Here is a 20,294-nt window from a genome sequence, read left to right as displayed (position 1 = left end):
CTCCGAGAACGGGTCCCGCCTCCGCGTGGAAAGCGAGGAGGAAAACTGGTGGAATCCTTTATCTCCCCCCTCAACCCCCTACTCATCCGCCCCTGCATCTCTGCCGCAAATACCACCCCCTCCCGAGCCAGAAATAGACACACACTCGCTCTCCCCCACCTCCCTCCCTCGCGCACACTCCTCCCCTCCTCCTGTTTGCTCCTCCGCCTTCCCCTCCCCTCCTTCCTGCGCTCGGAGCTGCAGCTCGCAGCCTCTACTCAAGCTGGCGGGCGGAGTGCCGCGAGGGAGCTGCGGAGCAGTGCTCGGCCCGCGGGACTGACAGGCGGGCAGACGGAGGGCCGGCACCCGGGCATCGGCGCACCTCTGCGCGCCCGCCGAGCCGCTGGGCTTCCATTCTTCCTTTGATTTGTAAATTTTAATTTGTATTTTCCCCGCCCCCGCCCCTTTTCCTCCGACCCCGCCCCATCGCCCCACGGTTTCCTCGCTCTTTCCTTTTCCTCTCTTCTTTCCTTGCGTTTCTTTTCCCTGCGCCCTCGCTCGCCTGTCTCCCTCCTCCCTCGCTCCCTCCCCCTTCCTCTCCCCATCTTCCTCGGTTTCTTCCGTCCTTTCTCTCCCCCTCCCCTCCCCCGCCTCCTCTTCCCTGCGCTCCCTCCCCCCCCCCCCCCCGCCCCCGCCGTGCCTGCAGACGCGCGGATCGTCCATGCGCTCCTCGCGGGCAGAATGCTGGGCAGCAGCGTCAAGAGCGTGCAGCCCGAGGTGGAGCTGAGTGCCGGCGGCGGCGGGGACGAGGGCGCGGACGAGCCTCGGGGCACCGGTAGGAAGGCGGCAGCGGCGGACGGCAGAGGCATGCTGCCCAAGCGCGCCAAGGCCCCCGGCGGCGGTGGCGGCATGGCCAAGGCCAGCGCGGCCGAGCTGAAGGTCTTCAAGTCTGGCAGCGTGGACGGCCGAGTCCCCGGAGGGCCTCCCGCCTCCAACCTGCGCAAGCAGAAGTCGCTCACCAACCTCTCGTTCCTCACCGACTCGGAGAAAAAGCTGCAGCTCTATGAGCCCGAGTGGAGCGACGATATGGCCAAGGCGCCCAAGGGCTTGGGCAAGGCGGGGTCCAAAGGCCGCGAGGCTCCGCTTATGTCCAAGACGCTGTCCAAGTCGGAGCACTCGCTCTTCCAGGCAAAAGGCAGCCCGGCGGGCGGCGCCAAGACCCCCCTGGCTCCCCTCGCGCCCAGCCTGGGAAAGCCGAGCCGGATCCCGCGCGGCCCGTACGCCGAGGTCAAGCCGCTCAGCAAGGCTCCTGAGGCAGCCGTGAGCGACGATGGCAAGTCGGACGACGAGCTGCTCTCTAGCAAGGCCAAGGCGCAAAAGGGCTCCGGGCCCGTGCCCTCCGCCAAGGGCCAGGAGGAGCGCGCCTTCCTCAAGGTGGACCCCGAGCTCGTGGTGACCGTTCTGGGGGACCTGGAGCAGCTGCTCTTCAGCCAGATGCTGGGTAAGTCCTGCCTCCCCCGCCCCACCCCTGGCTTTCTCCTAGCCAGCTGCAAGGGAAGGTGTAGAGAGAGCGCAGCTCCCTTCCTTTTCTCCTCCTCCCGGTAGGGCTCTCCAGATTTCGGTCAGGTTGTGAGGGGGCATTGGGCCCAGATGTGCAGGGCTGGCCTACCTCCAGATGCGCATGGCTAAAGTGCGTCTTCTTAAAGATGTCACCAGGCAGGAGCCCAGGCTCTGCTCTGGCCTGCCTGAGGTGAGGCTGGACAATGGTGTGGGGGTCACAGATTCTCAGAAATAGAGCCCATTAGCTTCCTCGAATTTTAAAGCCCAGAATCCTAATATGGCAAAATCTGGGGCTGATGGAGACCTCAGTTGTGTTGTGCTCTGTGCTTGGCGAGAGAGCATCCAGCATTGCTAGGGGAGAGTGCAGTGAGAGCCCGGATCTAGAGGACAGATGTGGGGAAAGCAGATGTGAGGGCTCTTTGGCCCCAGAGCAGAGCCGAAGCTCCACTTCCTCTGTGGATCCCTGGTGGGAGCGCGAGTCGGATTTCCCGGGTGTGGGGGTTCTGGCAAGGAAACACGTCTGGGGCCAAGGGGCGGGCGGGTAGCCAGCTGTGCGCATCTGGATGTTCGTCCTGTACCTCGGCTCAGGCTCTGGCCCAAACCCCTACCCCCCAGGTTTTTTACAGAGTGTGGAGAGGTCTGGGCTCTCGCGCGGAGACTCCTGGTTGACTGGGAAGCCTTTGCCCTTTGGCTAATGGAAGCCGAGCGGGCGGGAAGGGAGGAACAAAGCTTGCTCGGGCGGAGGAAGCGCCGAGAGCTGCTCCATTGTTCTCCAAGCCTGAAGAGTCTATGCAAAAAACCCGGAGCGGGCCCCGGAACTGCGCTCGCTTTCCCCCGGAGAGCCCTCGCCCTGAGAGGGATAGATCCGGGAAGTGCAGGACGCAGGGCTGCCGCCTCGGGAGCCGGCACGGGTCGTGCCGGGGCCACGGGAGGACGGCGGCAAGGCCTGGAGCCCGAGCGGGCCTCCTAGGCTCCGCGGACTTGTTGCGGTGGCTGGGATGTGGGTCCTCCGGCGCCGAGGGACCCGAGCTTCCCCGGTACCAGGCAGGCTGCCCGCCCCGCTGGGGGCTGGGAAGGGGCGTGTCCGTGAGCGTGTGAAGGGGCGGGGCCGACGCGGGCTATGGTCCGAGGACCGGCTGGAGGAGATGGGGCGGGTGGGGTGGATGGAGGGTGGGGGTGTTCGACTGGCAGCCTTGGAGAGCGCAGAGCAGGAGAAGACTGGTTGGACCTGCTGCTGTCATCCCGGGCCCCCAGACCCCGGTGTGGCCAGCAGGAGGAACCGCTGACCAGGAGCAAGAGCCTCTTGCAGCTTTGGATTGGGAGCCTCTCCTAACAGGCCACATTTGGGCTTTGCAGGGGCAGTTAGGAGACTGCACAAGGGCAAAGAAGGGAAGAGCAGCTTTTTTCCTAGGAGAGCCCCTCCTGAAGGCCCCAGCCTCGGCAGGGACAAGCCAGGATTGGGAGTTCAGGGGTGCAGAAGCTGACAGGGCAGCCTTCTGCTGCAGAGGGAGAGTACCACCCCTGTGCCAAGTGAGGCCCTCAAGGAGCTTACGGTCTAGTGGGATGAGACAGACAAGGAAGAAAAAAATAATTCCAGACAGCAGGAGGGCCATGGAGAAAATGGAAGGGGCCCCTGTGATAGAGGACTGGAAAGGAGCGATCTTTAAGCTTAAGGGAGGTGAGAACTGAATTGTGTCTGAGGCCAGAGGAGGCACCGGGCAGGGCAGACCCGGCTGGGGGAGGAACATTCCCCAGGCACTAAGAAGCGGATGTGGATGGGGTGTGGATGGTGCTAGAGGAGAGGAGAATCGAGTGTCTGTGTCCTGGGAGGGGAAGGGAGTGTCAGGGACTCAGAAAAGTAGAGGGCACAGCTCCCTTTTCAAGGTCAGGGCTTCACTGGTTTGGGATGTCTTAGCTGATCTGGGCTGTCCCCAGATGGGCAAGACCCAGCACTGCCCCAGGACCTGGCTGCCTCCTTAGTTGTTCATCAAGAGACAGTCACCTCAGAAACCCTGACAGATAGTCTTAGAGCTGCCTGGGGTGGGGTGGAGGGCAGGCGGGGAAGCTGAGCTGGGGTCCCTTACTCCTGTTCAGCAGTTGTCATTCTCAAAGCACACTGGTGCCGCAGCCTCTCAGGAACCTTGGAGATAAGGAGAAAACACCCCCCTACCCCACTTCCCAGTAGGGAAAATGCAGGGTCAAAAGCACCAAGGGCTTTATTAGAGCCATCTCTGAGTTAGTGATGGGAGGCAGGTTCTGCTTGTGTTCCTAAGTCACTGGCTCCATCTGGGAGGCCCAATGGAGAAAGGGGAGTCAGCAGGTCAGGAGGGGTCTGACCAAGGCAGGTGTCCCTGGACATGGGGCCACTGACCTGCCCTGCTGACCCTGCAGAAAGGCTGAGGGGCTAAGATCTCTGCTGGGGAGAGAGCGTGGAAAGTCTGGCAAACATGCTGGACTGTTTGGGCCTGTGAGGACCAAGGTGGGGGTGGAGCTTGTGGGTAGGTTCTGGGGGGACAGTGCTTGGCATCACAGGGCGGTGGGGAGGGGAGAGGGTGGGATCTGGTGCTTTCAGGCAAAATCTCTCTTTTGTGTGAAGGTGATGAGAGTTGGGGTAGAGGGTAGACTGACCCTTTGAGGGACCAGGGGACAGTAGAGCTGGCTCAGTGTCTCCAAACCCATGAAGGTGTTCCAGGTTGTCAGGACTGGCCTTCACTGGAGAGCAGGGTGGCCTCTGAGGAGAAGAATGGCTGCCTCGATGCCTCAGGATGGTGGCTAAAAACAGTATTTGTTCCCTACTTGGGAGGCTGAGGGTCAAAGGTTACACACTCCTTGGTATGATCCCAGACCCAAGAAGCTGCCAAGATCCAGTTTCTGGGGGGGAAGGGGGTGAGGCAGCCCCAAATAAGAGCCTTTCTGGAATAAAAGAGAACTGAAATTCGATCACTCCCTTCTCAGAAATCAGCTGGGACCCAGATGATCTAGGCAGGCTCTGTGCCCCTTCCCTTGTTTTGGAAGCTGCCAAATAACTAGGTTCCCACTGGGGAACCCTGGAAACTTGGAAGGCTGAAGGGTGAGTGCCCAGGGGGAAATGGGCCAATCCCAGGAATCAGATGTCTTTGGACCCTGGCCAATGGTCCACATCAGGCAGTTTGGCTCTGAGAGGAAATGTCACCAGACCTGGGCCTGGGGCAGGGTGGGAGGTTGTGGTCCTGAGTTCCCTGTCTGGAAGTTCTAAGCTCTGTGACCTCCTCTGGAACCCAGTTTCCCCATTTGTGAATGGAAGAGACCCTCTCATGGCTCTTCCCTACCTATAGTGTTGGGGAGGGGGCTGCAGATGAAGGTGGTCAGAACTTGGAAATGTCCCAGGCCATTTAACTACATAACACCATCCCAAACCACACTCTTCCTGCTTCATCAGCCCTGGGCCTAAGGATCTCAAAGGAAAATCAGTCTGTTGACTCCCCACACATTCACTTTTCCTTTCTTCAACCCTCTAGGCGAAGGGACAGAGTGGAGCAGCTAAGGCAGCCCAAGGTCAGGGTGTAAAGGAACCCAGGTGGCTGGGATTCCTGGTCCCACTTCTTCAAGAAGGTGTCTGGACCGATGGGAGGTGTTGTCATGACAACAGTTAGGTCCTCAGAGGCTCAGGGCAAACAGAACAGGGGAAGTCCGGAAGTCATCCATTTCTAAGCCAATTGGTTGATGTTGGTTTTAAGGGGGTGGTGAGAGTGGGATTTACTCTAGAGAATGTGTTCTGGGATGCTTTGAATAGAGGAAGAGAAGAAATTACTTCCTTCTTCTTCAATGCACTGGGGGGTCTGGGTGGGTAGAGGAGTTACGTGATTTCTTCCGAAAGAACTGATGCCCAGAGGCAGCAGGTAAAATATGTGCAGGCTCACCTAGTCAGAGGCTCCACGCCCAGAGCCACTCTTCCCAGGGGTTCCCCGGAGGCCTAGCAGGAACAGGAGGACAAAGCTCACCTCTAGCCTTCCCCTGGGCACAGCAGTTCGCTGGAGGATGCTTATAGATTCACAAGCTGAAGGAAGGGCTGTGGCAAGGTGTGGGGGTCTGAAGGTGAGCATGCATGTGGAGAAACTAGCATAGAACCTTCCATTTGCAAGGTCTCCTGCCTTCCTCAAGGTTAGCACTGAGGGGTACATTTCTTTTCTCACATGCCCAGAACTTTTTCTTCCCTGAGCGGGCTTAGTGCTCTCCCGGGGCCCCGTCCAGGTCCTGGTCCTAGCCTTGGGGCATTGCCTTGTTCAGATGGCTGTAGCAAAGCTGTTCTCTTCACCTGGCAGCCACAGCTCTGCTTCTGAGAGTAACGGATGGATGCATGAGTAGGTCTTGGGGGCAGTTCCTCTGCTCTGGGGAGAAGCAGATGGAGCCGAAGTGCCTGGAGCTTCTCTGCTACCCCGGAAGCATAAACCAACCCAGGGAGATGCCCTTTATCATCAATGCTGGCTCCAAGCCCAGGCCATAGGCTCCTTCTAGATGTGGACTGAATGGGTAACAGGACCAAGTCACCTGGAATCCTGGGCTGTTTCCCGATACTTCCCTCTTATTCTACACCCCTCCCCCGACGTGTAGCCCCACGTCTGCTGTTGTGGCTACAGCTGCCCCTCCCCACCGTGACCTGTCCCCAAACCTAGGCTGCCAATGCCAGATAGTTTCTCCTGCTAACTTCCAATCTTTCTCCTCTAGAACTGTCCCTCCGCACACACATACCCACTCCTCACAGCCTCTGATCCCAAGTGCTGAAGGTGCAGTTTGCTCCTTGGGGTTCAAGGGAGAGCCCGTCCTGCTTTGAGCAGGCTGAGCAGAGCCCCCAGGGTTCCTCACTGCAGCTGAGCACCCTGCTTCTCCTTCACATCTGCATCACAGTGCGGTGTCTCCTGGTACGGCCAGGGAGAGCAAAAGCCCCTTCTCCCCCACCCTGCCCTGGGATCTCACAGAACCACAGAATGGAAATGTCTAGTTGAGCCACCCACACCTGAAGCTGAAATTAATCCCTCCATAGCATCAGAGGCAGGTGGGTGTTCTGTTTACACACTCCTAGTGACAGAGGGCTCACTACCTTATTTTCCTGGAAAGCGCTCATTATTGGAGAGTCTGTTGAACTAAGATTCTTTTTTCTGAGAATTTCCACCCATGGGTCCAAACCTGCCATCTGGATCCTTACAGGTTAAGCTAGCCTGCCTTTCAGATACCCTCTTGTATTTGAGGTCAGACACCTAGCCATATTCCACTGCATCTTTTCTCCCTTTGTTACCTGCTTTAATTTTCCTTCCATTTGTCTTTCCTTTTGGAATAAGACTTGATAGGAAGAGGAGCCGACCCATCCACCCTGATTGCTGGGCCTAGTGGAGTCCTGCTCCCCACCTGGACCGCACCCCCTGCCTGCTCCTAATGTCTGCATCTCAGCACCTGGCGGAGTGTTCTCGGGGTCCAACCTGGCCTCCTCCCCACAGCCTTCTCTCGCTGCCTGGAAACCCTGTGCTAGCCAGCCAGCAGAGGGGAAACAGACGCCACATGTTTCTCATTTGCACTGGCTGACCTCCTCCCACACCCTGTTTGGATTACCCAGATGGTTTGAAGTCCCTGGAGCCTGCAGCCTTCTCTCTCGTGCACAGGAAGGGCCAGGGGGCCAGGCGCAGCTCACTGGCCCTGCGTGGGCACGCTCTGTCCATAGAAGCCCTTGGAATGCTGGGTCAGCCCTCAAAGTGGACACCATCTCCCACACCTTCCCTCACGTTGCTTCTGGGGACCAGGCCTCCTGGGACAAAACCAGAGCCCCCAGGGTTCCTTTCTGCCTCCTTCGGTGCACACAGGTCTCTGCTACCCTCTGACCAGCAGAGATCAAGGTGCAGATTGCGAAAGCGCCCCAGGAGCTGTTTCTGTTTCCCAGCTGGAGGCTGAGGGAGGATTAGCCTTGTGCCAACGGTGTGTCCAACATGGTCACTGCGGTGGGCTAAGTGTGGGCACAGCATGTGTGCCTGGAATAAGTGGGGTGGGTCAAGGCTTCTCATCTTTTATCAGCACCCATGCTTCTGGCAGGAGAAGGGGCAAATTGAAGGGGTAGGAAGCAGAGTGGAGGAGAATGGGGACCTCGCCGGAGCCCCCAGACTCCTTGAGCCTGTTGCGGTGCTGTGGTGGGGTGGGGGTGGGAGAGCGCGGAGCCCAGCCCAGCCGCAGGCTGCAGGTTCACCCGCAAGAGCTTTGGCTCCAGCAGGTTCCAGGCTCTTGCTGCCAGTGCTGTTGTACGTCGTGCGTTTGACACACAGTTCTCCAAGTCAGCTCCAGCCAAACCTCAGCAAGGCGGCCAGAACTCCACAGGCGCTGGGCCTGGGCCTGGGCCGTGCTCGAGTCTATTTTAGACACCTCAGTGACACACTTCAGGGCCACTGGAGTGGGCACATTCTCCACAGCCCTCTAATTTCTGGGCTGTAACTCTCGCTCTGGATTTGGGGTGCTCTTGTGCCCTGGGGATGAACCAAAAGCAAGTACAGCCCAGCAGACCCAAGGGCGTGCTCTCAATGCTCCCAGTGTTGGTCCCCAGGGAATCCAGGGTCGTCTTGCAGGTATCCAGTTGGGGTGTTGTCGTTGGGTGTGATCTGGTCTGGGAGGCGGAGTCATGTCCCAAGTCCCAGGTGTTTCGATGGAGAGCCAGACTGTAAACTGGGACCTAGGGCTGGGTAGGAGGGTAGTGAGTGTTGAAAGAGCAAGGTTTGTGTGAGTGTGTGGAGGTACTGGGTTCATAGGGCGTATGGCAGATAGCCATTAATCCTAAGAACATAGGTGAGGCTGGGACTCAGGGTGTGAACACTGGATGTGCAGGGGTTAGTATGGGTCACGGGGAGCACTCACCGGCCTCCGGCAAATATGCACATACTAAAGGTACGTTTGTGTGCACATGTTGTGTGCATGCAGGAATTGGACAGGTTTGAAAGAGTCTGAAATATGACCAGGGTGGAACGATTTCCCTCAAAGAGACTCCCAGGCAGAGGCTGCAGGGGTTCGGTCTCCCTGGCTTCTCTCCCAGAAAAGCACTCTGAGTGCTGGTTACTCCTAGACTGTGAGGACACAGGCTCCCTTTGCCCTTGGTGACTTGCTAAACAGGCCCTTCCCTTTTGGGAAAGCTGGCAGTCACCCAGGAGGCCTTGGCTTTTCTCTGCAGGCTCCATAAGCTGCCACGGGGCCTGGGACTCCCACCATCCCGGGCTGAGGAGCTGCCTCCCAGGAGCTCTGAGACCTGACTGCTGGGGCAACAAGTAGGCCCAGAGAATACAATAATCTAACGGTAATAACGAACACGTATCCTCAGAGGGGATAAGAGGCGTTGTTCTTGTTCCTGATGCGTAATAAGTCAGTGCTCACAATCATCCCGCCATGCTGGAACTTACAAATGAGGAAACTGAGGCCCTGAACTATAGGGAATCTGCCCAAAGCTAGTGCAGCAAAGCCAGGATTTGAACTTAACTCCTATGACATGCTGCTTCCAGGAGCCTCGAGACTCCCCCACACCCCCCTGCAGCTGAGTTTGAGTCCACTGAGTTCAGAATTAACCCCTCAAGCGTTCCCTATGGGCAAAGCTCTGTGCCCCTGAGATTGAGGCTCTGGGCCCTGCCTGCTAGCTTCTGGCAGGCTGGATGAGGAGGTGAGAAGGATCGCGCTCATTCCTGTGCCAGGCGGTTGTGGCGGGTGCTGTGACAAAGTTCGGAGAGGCTAAGGAGACTGAGCGTGGGGCGAGTGTGCGCGTGGGTGCAGCGGGGAGGAGGGGAAGCTCTGGAGACGGGATGTGGTTGCAAAGGTTGGGGTCCCGGCAGCAGAGATGGGAGGGACTAGAGAAGGCGAGGAGGAGGTAAATGAGGGGCTTGATTGTGGGATCCTGTCTGCTGGAGGAGAGGCGGCACAGGAAGTGAGAGAGGGAGTGAGATTGGGCAGGCAGGATGGGAGCGGCATGACGGACCCGAGTGGAGGGCACTGGGGCTTGAGTGTAGGCTCTGGGCAACATTTGAACAGAGGCGAGCAGTGGATCCAATGGCTCCAGCAGGGTCCAGGCTCTTGCTGCCAGTCTCTTGTACATCTCTGGATATACAAGGTTTGCCCCAAAGGATCCCCCAAAGAATCCGGTGCCTATTGGTCCTTTGAAGAGATTGCTGACTGATGAGATCAGCCAGCCCAGGGCCTCTCAAGCTCCGAATCTGTTTGCTTGAGTGAAGATTGCCCTTGTTCCCCCTGCAGAGAGAACACGTCTCGGTGCCCAGAGGTGGGCCCTTTGATTAGCAGCAGCTCTGGTGAGGCCTGAGGTACAGCTCTCTGCCCCGCCCAGGGATTGGTACTGCACCCCCCCACCCCCCCAGCCCTGGGGAGCGCCCACAGCAAGGCATGAACCAGACTATACACAGCAGAACCAATGCACAACCCAACCTAAGAGTAGGCTTAAGTAGTGTGGGGGCCACATTTCAGCTCCTAGCTTACTTGCTCCATCCAGGATGCCTTCCTGAAGGAGCTGGAAGTTGGGGAGCTATTTAAAGGAACCAGAAACGCTTGGCACAAGGGGAGATGCATTCCCATCATCCAGCTTTGCTTGGATGGAATGGGAGGACTGGATTGGGACTAGCTGGCTAGGAGCCCTTGGAGCAGATGGTCCTCCAGGGAGTGAAGGGAACAGCCCCTCACCCCGGGGTAGAAGGGCCCCCAGGGAGTGAGTGTGCCCTGGTGAAGGATTAGGAACCCTAGCCTACACTCAGATCTTCACCTTCCTCTGTTCCTCAAGATGCCACCAGACTGTTCCAGTTGCCATGCCCTGGACATTTCCATGGGGTTCTGTTGTTATAGGAGCTAGGGTGTTTTGTCAGAGGACTTGGTTTTGTCCTGGAATCTGGGCATCCCCAGGAGGTGTGGTCCTAGAATTCAGGGGTTGCCTGAGTGTGTAGATCCTGTCCTACATGGATGCTCCCTGGCCTTGATGGTGACGTGGTGTCCAGGGGTGGCCGCCGTGCTCACCGCATGGCCTCCCTGTCATCCTGCAGCTGCAGCACCAGGGGAGGGGTTATGGAGCAGAGAAGGCAGCAGTGCCCGCTGGGCCAGGGAGACAGGCCAGTGCAGCTCCTGAGGCTTTGGCCGCCATGAAGCACAGCAGCCACGATGGGGGGCGGCCTTCTTGGGCACAGGGGCAAGGCTCAGTCCCTGTGCTGCCTGACACCCTGCGCACCCAGTGGGGTTTGCTCACAGCAGGCAGGGTGGAGAGGCTGCCCCTGCTCTTGCTGGCACCCCAAAGCCCAGGAGTGCCGGGGCGAGGCCTCCCTGCTTGGCACCTCAGCTAAGCTCGTAGCTTTGGGGCCACCAAGGGCCTGGCTGCAGGGTTTGGGCTCCCTAAAAGGAAACACTCGGTGCCCAAGACTTTATTCGAGGCTTTGGACTCTGCAGGGAGGTCAGAAACCTTCATCCTGAGGATCCGTGCGGATCATTTAACACTCACAGACACGAGTCACTGGAGATTCGCAAAATCGTGACTAACATCTATTGAGCACTCACTGTTTGTCAGCTGCGCTGAGCACTTTGCTTATATAAACCCATTTCATCCTCACAATGAGATATTAATCAAGGGTCACATGCAAAATATTTCACAACTCTTGCTGGCTGCAGAGCTGGAGGAATCCTGGGGGCCCTCCGCCATGCCAGATGTTAACTCTGTGGATGCCAAACTGTGGGAGTCCCAGAGAAAGGGCCCACATGACCAGGTGGTGGGAGGAGCACCTGAGGACCCAAGGAAGCCCTTACTTTGCTTCCTGGTGTGGGAGTGTTTTGTGTTTTTTAGCAGGCATTGTAGTATGCCCCTCCTGGCACGCTTCTGTAGACTGGCCACTCCACTCTTGCACAAGACTGAAGTATGCGGAAACTGAGCAGAGTCAAGGGAGGCCACACGGCTTGTCCAAGGTCACTTGGCAAGTTCATGGTAAAGCTAAGATTCAGACTCGTCCATTTCACCATAGACTCCACTGCCTCTTGTACAAGAAGTAGCATCCTTTTGCTTCCCATGCCCTCCAGACATTCTAGAACCTGTAGGCTGAACCATCTTGCAGTGGTCCTGAGAGCCCAGGTCTGTAAGAACGTGTTCTTTCCTGCCTCAGCAACCATTCCTCAGGTGCCAGTTGTTTGCCAACCCCTGCTTCCCAAGGCTCTCCCTGTCTAGTCCAGGAAGAAGACCGCATGTGAGCAATTGCAGTACAGCGCTGTGGCCAGGAGCTGCAGGGAGAGGGCTTCCCACCAGGACATGAAGGATCAGGGCTGAGGGGGCCATGCTGAGGATGACTAGAATGATCAGGAAGAATCTGGGCCTCACAATGTCAGCCTGGGATAAGCTCTTCCTCTGGTCCCTCCCACTGTGAATCCTGGATCTGTCACTCTTTTTTTTAAGATGTTATTTATTTATTTGAAAGAGAGAGAGAGAGAGAGTGTGAGCACAAGCAGGGGGAGGGGCAGAGGGAGAGGGAGAAGCAGGGAGCCTGACCTGGGGGCTCGATCCCAGGGCCCTAGGATCATGACCCGAGACAAAGACAGACGCCTAACTGACTGAGCCACCCAGGCGCCCCTGTTCTGTCACTGCGGATCCTGAATAAGCCACTCAAGGCCTCAACCTCAACCTCCTTGGTGGTAACACAGGGGTCAGACTCCCTAGCTCCCAGATCCGGGAGGATGCCTTGAGGGCTGCACGTGTGGGAAAGGGTTGCTCCGTGGCTGCTCTTGGCAGATTCAGCCCTGTCTGCATCTCAGGGCACGGCTGCTCCTTTCCTCTCTTGTTCCCCCTTGGCCAGAAACCCCTGATTTCTAGATTCAGTTTTCCAGAGTGCTCCATCTTGGAGGTGGGGAGTTAGCTACATGGAAGACCCAAGGACTCACAGTAATAACATCTATCATTTATTCTGTGTTATGTATCAGGCACTCTTCTAAGCACTTTACACATATATTGATTCATCGAGTCACCTAGAACAAACTAGGGAGATGGGTGCTATTTTTAGTCCCATTTTACTGATGAGGAAACTGAGAAGTAACTTCCCCAGGGTCATACAACCAGGAAGTGGAGGAGCCTGGGTATGACACCCCCCGCCCCCCCTGACCCGGCAGTGTAGCTCACCCATCTGCCTTCTTAAGCACTATGGTCCAGGGCCTCTCACTGGTGGAGAACACTGGCCTGACAGAGTCCACAGGCATGGCAAACCCTCCAGGGCGGCTGCCCAGGTCCTTTATTCCAGAGTGCTCTCCATTCTGATGTCTCCTCCAGAAGAGTGGTGGCGCTGGGAGCCAAGCACATTCCCTGGACGGTCTTGGGTCCTCGCTGCCAGGCTGGGGACAGTGGGTGGAGTCTGTGGTTGATATGCTTTCTCTGCTTTCACCACCCTCTGTGTTCATTCCTCCACCCTGCACACCTGTCCTGACAGTCCAGAAGGACCAGCACGTCATGTTATAGGGGACAGATATGCATCAAGACTCTAGTGGCCTGGCCTGGAGCCCTGTGTATCTCTGGGATAAAAGTGTCATGCCTGTGAGGGTTCAAGTAAACTCTGTCCTTACTTGCTGGCTGTCCTTAGCACTCTTTCAGCCTGTTCCTTGTCAGTAGAATGGGGCTTGTGACCCACTACATGGGGGTGATTGTGAAGATTAAATAGAAGAGAGTAGGGAACACCTGGCATGCCACGGATGATCAGTAGGGTTGGCGTTCTTGCCCCCACCCCTGCAGGCTTACAGATCCCCTGTCCTTCCTCGTCCTAATCACCCTGGCTCTGCAGACCCCAATGTCACCCAGGGATTCCAGTGGCTTCATTTACAGATTGGCTCGTTACTGACCCTGTTTCAGTTCAGCTCTGATATTTTCATTCAGACTTTCGGTTGTATCTGTGGAAGACCCCTGGAGGCAGCTTAAGCCAAAGAGGGAGTTTATTATAGGACACAGACACAGAGCTGGCTTGCGGGGATCAGCCAGATTTCCCGGGTAAAGGAAGCTGGCTTTACTGAGCACCTTCACTTGCTCAGCGTTCTTGCGCTCTCCACTCTGCTCCGCGCCACACATCGGATTCAGCACCTTTTGTACGGTGGACCGGCATTTCTGCCCCCCGCGCACGTGGCGGAACGTGGATGCCCACAGCTCCGTGCTTGCCCTGTCCAAGACATCAGCCAGTCTCCCCTCAGGGGAGATAGGAGAAGCACATTGGCTTTGTCCAAAGTTTTTAAGGTAATACATCAGCCTGGTGGTCGTTTAGACTTTGATGAAAAGAAAATAGAAACACTATGAAATAAGTGGTTGAATTGGAAGCAGATGTGAAGAAGGTAGTCAAAGGTTTTTCAAGTTCATTACCCACCCCTAGTCCTTAACTCAGGGCCTAGATCCCATCTCGAGCAGGGTGAAACTGGCGATGTCCTCCCCTCTGGGTAGGGAAGGGCACTCAGAAAGGGCCCATAGCTTTACCCTGGGCATGTATGTCCCCTCTCCACCCCAGGTCCTTGGAAACTGTCCTGCCCTGTCCCCGGTCCCTGCATTGGCTCACAACCCCACTGGTGGTCCTTGAAAGGTCCTTCCAGGGCTGAGGCATGAAATCCACCCCAGTGGCGGGTTAACACACAGCTGGGAGGACATCTGGGGGGAACGAGGCCAAGACATCCTGGCTCCTTCCCTTATCTTAGGGGAGAACAGCTGGATGGGTTTGATGCTGACCCATCACTTCCACAAGCATGAGGTTGGGGCCGGGGTGCTGGGGTGAGGGGAGACCCCCTGGCTTTGCCTTAGGGGTGGGACGTCCGATGGGGGGTGGGAAGGGATTTGCCACAGAGACACCAGCCCTGCTTCTGAGCCAGAGGAGCCCATTCTGGCCTGGGGCTGGGCAGGGGCTGGATTTTTGCCATTTTCCCACACGCTGCATAGAGATTGGGTTTCCTGCTGAAATTGTATCTCTGAATCACAATCATAAAGTTCCCAGCTTCTCAACCCAAGCTGTTTGCAGCAGCTCTGTATATCCTAAGCCATCACCCTTCCTTTCTGGGGTCCTGGGAGGAAGGACACAGAATAGAGTGGTCAGATGCACAGAGTATGGAGTCAGTCCTGAGTTCAGATCCTGCGTTTGTATTAACCAGCCTTGAGACCCTGGGCCGACTTATCCTCTCTGAGTGGCAGTTTCTTCACTTGTTAAATATGTCAACTAATAGCTATCTCGTAAGATTGCTACCAGGAGTCAATGAGCTAACGTCCATAAGGCACTGAGCATAATGCCTGGCACTTGCAGATAATAAATGATGGCTTTGTCATAGTATTTCACTGTTGTCTATCCACCCCCGCTATATGAGGTTGTAGAAGAAGGAGACATGGCCCCTGTCCTCTGGGAGCCCCCAGTCTGATAGGGGACACAAAGGCTTCGCCCTCAGGAGCCCCTGTCCTGTGGGGGGAGACTCAGCCCTATGCTCAGGGACCCACCAGTCATGTGGGGGAAACATGGGTATTGCCCTCAGGGAGCTTCCTTCTGGTGGGGGAGGTGCAGCTCTTGTGTCCCGGAGCCCCCAGGTGGTTTGTCTTTGGATCCCTGTGTTTCCCTGGGCCCTTCCTCCTGAGGCTTAGCATGCCCTCAACTGCCCCATTTGCCACCAGCCCTCCTCCAGCCTCACCTCCTCCCTCCCCACTGCAGCCAGGCCCATCGTCTCCAGGATGCCCTCTTCTCTCCTTTTGGTGTCCTTGGGCCCTGCCTCTGTCGTGCTGTCTCATCACCACGGAGTTCACCAGATGACTCGTTCGTAGGTCTTTTCTGTGTGTGCTGAGCAAGTTCTCAAGAAGCATCTCCCCCAGGATGCTCGTTTCTTTCCAAACACCGCCCAAACTGCAGACACAAAAATTAGACATGTCAGTTTGCATGCCGTCTCCCTTAAATTTGCATTTGATTAAAAGACGCCAGCATGTTCCCACCCACATTTCTTCCTTCCCGATCTTCCCCTCTCCGGAGTGCACCCCCCATTCTCCCAACCCTCTCCTTTTGCTGTGCTCAGGGCGTCCTCCAGCTGGGCCCCTCTGCCCTGCCTCAGCGGCCACCACAGACCCACGTGACGCTCTGCACCTCTTGCCCCTTTCCTGGGGTCAGCCCTGCAGAGTTTGCCCAGGTACAGCCTGTTCTCATTGTGCCTGCAACACTCTCAGTTCCTGGAGCTCATTGTCAAGAGTTCAGCTGCGGGCTTAGAAATCAGATGCCTGTGGCTGGGGGCTCATCGTGGGGGGTGGGGACGGTGATGCTCGCCCTCCATCTCCGTTCCCACCCACTACCAGCACTGTCATGTGCAGGAAGCCACTAGGTGCAGAATAGGCTTTGAAAAGCCTTCTCCTCCCCTCCAGTCTCTATCTCTGGAAGGACGAGAGGATGAGGGCAGGAGCCATAGGCAGGCAGATAGAGGGCCTTCCCTCCTGAGGACAACCAGGTCACCATCACTCCTTCCTTGGCTGAGAGACCAGGGTGACTCCAGGAGGGTGCTCAGAACTGGCTTCTTTTCTGCAGTCACACTGGGGGAGAATATTCATGAAAAGGCCAGAATTGCCTGTGCCTCCTGCCCATTCCCAGCCTGAGAGCAAACCTGCTGAGGTTTGGAGTTTCTACCATCAACATTGCAAACACACTCATCTCTCAATTATCTGTGCCAATGTGAAAGCTTAAAAAAAAGAAGAAAGAAAGAAAAGCCATTCCATCTGCCTGAACTACTCTCCTTGAGATTTTGGGGATAACAGTTTTACTTTTCTGGCTTCTTTTGATCCCTTTTGACTAAAACTGGTATCCATTTAAATTCCTCAAACTCATGTGTGAAGGAAGTGAAGGAGCAGGGAGCTCTGAGTGGACAGGTGAAGGCCACGCATCACAGGTAAGTCCCATGAGAATGGGCCTCTGAGGCCAGAGGGAACAGTTTGCAGAGCTGAGGGAAGGGGGCTCCAGATTCCCACCTCTTCCCAGACAGACCACCTTCCTGGTCCCTCCATTCCCAGCTACCCAGGCTCCTTTGGTCTGCCCATGGCGAAGGCTGGGGTGGCGAGCATCTCTTTGTCTCTTGCCTCCCCCCTGCTTCTAGGCTCCTACGTGTTCAGGGAATGCAAACTGACACTAGCATCAGCCTGAGCCAGACATAATTGGAAGGGAATCTGTCCCCACACCCACTCTTGTCTTGCCTCCCTACCAAAAAAAAAAAAAAAAAAAATTATATATTATCTCAAGCAGCTCTGAGTGTAGAAAACATAAGTCTGGAAGAAAAGACAGATGGGGTGGGGGATGGTGCGTGAGGGTGGCAGAGCAACTGTCCTTTATATCCACGGAGGAGAGATCACGAGAAAAATGGTAGTAGCAAGAAGGACCGAGGTTAGACTTTAAGAGCTTGCTTTTATGATAAAGAGACCCAGGAACGATGGGTGGAGGAAGCCAGTGACATCTCTGTCCATGCCCATCCCTGGGGCCCCTGAAATCCTTGGCTCGGTCCTCGCTTGGAGGATATCGCCCACCCCGTAACCTGGAGAAGGAAGAGGCAGCAGGGTGGGGGTGACGGATGTTTTGTGTATCTCCTGCTTGGGCTGGCCTTCTCTCACTCCCAGCTCCTTCCTGGCCGGAGATTTTGAGCGCCTGCAGATTTGAGGATGCCGGGGTTTCTGGGAGGCAGGGTAGTACAGGGCTCCATCAGGCAGCTGCCCTCTGGCATGTTGCTTGTCAGGATTTCTCTGAATGGAATCGAAAAGCAAGAGCCAAGAATAGGGGTGAGGGCACCCAGCTCCCTCTCCATGAAGCCAGGCTCCCGGGCAAGGTCAAGAGACACCACTCCCTCAGCAAGAGTGGCAATCCAGCTGGTGGGTGGGGCAAGCACCGAGGACATTCCCTGACCCCTGACTCTACAGAAAGCCCCAGCATCACGGTGTCAACAGTGGAGGTGAAGCACAAAGCTTTCATTTTGCAGAGGACGAAACAGGCCTTAGGTCCAGCCTAGGGCCACCCAGAGCTCTCTGACTCCTGGCCTAGCGCTTTCCCCCACTAAGGTTTAATGAAACTGTCCCCTTCCTCAGATTTTAAGTGAGGACATCCTGATGTGGCACCCCCAGCAGATCCTTGAAGGAGCAGGATGAGCTGTCTCTGCCGGCGGGTGCGCTCCGCAGAGATGTCGGTGGGGTGGGGCCCCTGGCAAGGCGTAGAGGGTCAGAACCTGGACGGGCCTCGGGGGTCAGCCCTCATCATCCAGTCCCCTTTAACAGCTGAGAGCACCGACGTACCAGAAAAGCAAAATTTGCCTAAGGTCACCCAACCAGCGAGTGGCAGATCAGGGACCCAAATCCAGGTCTCCCAACTCCTATTCCTGTCCCGTGATCCATCTTCTTTGGGGAGGTCAACCCAGGGAGGGAGGAGGAGGAGGATGCAGCTGTCACAACCACACTTCAGCAAATGGCTGCTGTTGGCCTGACCCATGCATTTTTAAAACTATCTGCTGAGGTTTTAGGGTCAAGTAACAAACGCACCTCTCTCTCCCTGTGGCTTTTAAACCTCATAAATATGCTTTTAAAAGTCACTCCACAGTTCTTCCCACCCACGGAGACTCATACAATCTCTCAGTGAAACCTGAGGGGCCGTCAGAGCTGGCTTTCCATGGTTGTGGGGGTTGGTTGAGGGAACCTCTTCTGGCAAATGTCCCACATGGAGGGAAATGCCATTCCCTCAAGGGGCAAGGATGGAGGCCCCCGCCAGGCATGTGAAGGGCCAGTCTGACTGACCAGAGTCCTCTCATAGGCCCGGTGGTCTCAGCGCGAGGCACTTGAAACCAGTGGAGCCTATGTCTTCCTCTGGCTGAGCGTTCCTGAGCGTTCCTGGGATCTGGAAGGCCACCTCAGTTTCCCTCTTCAGAAAAATGAGGCTGGTAACAGCAGGAGGCAAGGGAATGAGGTCATGTCTGCAGAAGTCCAAGCCACACTCTCAAAGAGCAGGCCGACCAGGGTTTGGTATTTCAGCCCCAGAGCCAGGAGGCTCACATTCCCCCAGCCTCACCCCTCCCCCACCTCCAGATCCCCCCAACACCCCTACTCTGATGGCTTTAGCAGGCTTCGTGCTCAGATGGAAATGAGCTGTGCGTCTAGTGCCTCTTCATGGGGTGATTTTTTTTTTTAGGACTGAAATGTGACGTGTGCTCATGGGTACTTGAAAAGCCTTGGCAGGGAGCCCAGGCCTGGGTTTCCACCTGGGGTCTCTCTGCCTGCACCCGAGCCCCTCCCCGCAGCCCCAGCACTGCTCACCTGGGGTGGGGAAGTCGCCTTGACAGTCCCCTGGGAACTAAGACTCCAAGGGGAGATGAGGTGCGGCTGTGATGGGTTAATGCGACCCCTACCCTAGCTGCTTGGAAGGCTGACGAGAGGAGGGGCAGCGTGGCTTTGGAGCTGCCTCTGGTGGCCGGTTCTGGTCCCCTTGCCTTGCCAGCCCTACCAGCCTTTCCAGACTCCCCTCCCTACCACAGCTGCTCGCCTGACCTGTGCCCCTTGCAGCCTCTTCTTCCTCATCACACTCTCCATCAGCTGCGCTGGAGTCCTTTTTCATCATTTCTGTGTCCTAACTGTTGAGCAGAGCCTCAGGCAACGTGCTAAGAGTATCAGGTCCTCAGATGTATTTTCTAGAGAATGTGCCACACCGGTGCCTAAGTGTGGCTGGCCCTAGGGTAGGAGGAGCCCGGGCTGGAGCTGAGGGAGCCCACGCGGTATAGTGGTTAAGAGTCCACGGCCTGCCAACATATGAAGCCCCCAACACATGTTGGTTGTCTACTGTATACGAGGCAATGTTTTACTTTTTGAGGTTACAGCAGTGAACAGAACAGACCCATTCCTTCTCTTCGTGGACTTAGAGTTTTGTGGGGGCAGGGGTGGGGCAGTGGCTCTTACGTGGGTAATCACAGAAGAGAATCCTTAGTTCGCACTGTAGTGCTCTGTAGGAAAAGTGGAGGGTGTGATGATTTAGATTAGAGGGGCTGGTCAGGGAGGGCTTCCCTGAGCAAGTGAGCCTTCCACCAGGCCCCGTGGTCTAAGATAGAAGCAGGCTCAGGTGTTTGAGGCAAGTGGAAAGGTCATTGAGGAGGAAGTAGTGCAGCCCAAAGCTGGGAAGGTGGGCCTGCAGGAGGTGCTGGACCAACCGCAGCCTTGGGGCTTAGGGTCAGGAATCTGAATTTTGTCCTTACGTCCAATGGAAAGACAGGAAAGGTGTTCAGTGGGAGGAGTGACGTCGGGTTTGTGTTTTTCAAAAGTGACTCAGGTTGCTGTGGGAGAATATAATTGGAGGAGGCAAGAGTGATGGGGTCCCAACGGAAAGCCCCAGTTGGAACCATCCAGGTGACACGGCAGTGGTCTGAGGGAGCAGGCAGTGCAGATGGCGGGCATTGAAGGGCCGTGAACGGGGCTCCTGCAGGCTCCAGGGAGGGAGCTGAAGGGGAGAGGCTGAAGAACTGACCAGGGACCTCCTGGGGGAAGAGACAGGTGGGGGAAGGGACAGGTGTACTTCGTTTTGCCTAAATACAAAAGTGTCTTATGTGCAGAGCACATACATTAAAAACAAAATCCTTTAGTTTTTTTAGTAATGATGCCTTTCTAAAAAGGTAAGCTCGGGGCGCCTGGTGGCTCAGTCATTAGGCGTCTGCCTTCGGCTCAGGTCATGATCCCGGGGTCCTGGGATCGAGCCCCACATCGGGCTCCCTGCTCGGCGGAGAGTCTTGTTCTCCCTCTG

At 56.4% G+C, this 20,294-nt stretch overlaps 1 protein-coding gene across 6 annotated transcripts in view; it reads left to right on the top strand.

The window, feature by feature from the left end:
- The window catches only part of NAV1 (neuron navigator 1), a 246,046-nt gene that overhangs the window by 94,544 nt on the left and 131,208 nt on the right, over positions 1-20,294 (top strand). For 5 of the 6 annotated variants that reach the window (XR_010412232.1, XM_064594014.1, XM_064594017.1 and 2 more), the window contains one exon: positions 686-1,480. The exons of the other annotated variant lie outside the window; for it this stretch is intronic. Coding sequence is in view for 4 of the 5 variants with exons in the window: in XM_064594014.1 (XP_064450084.1) it covers positions 686-1,480 (795 nt within the window). In the remaining variant the exon portion in view is untranslated. The remainder of the gene's footprint in view (positions 1-685; positions 1,481-20,294) is intronic. 6 annotated transcript variants of the gene reach the window in all.

Source organism: Mirounga angustirostris, unplaced genomic scaffold (genome assembly GCF_029215605.1).
Source record: "Mirounga angustirostris isolate CCGP_5_RB_7025 unplaced genomic scaffold, mMirAng1.0.hap1 SCAF_6, whole genome shotgun sequence".
Taxonomy (NCBI): Eukaryota; Metazoa; Chordata; class Mammalia; order Carnivora; family Phocidae; genus Mirounga; species Mirounga angustirostris.
The sequence above is the reverse complement of the archived record's forward strand: the minus strand, read 5'-3'. Positions and strand labels throughout refer to the sequence as shown.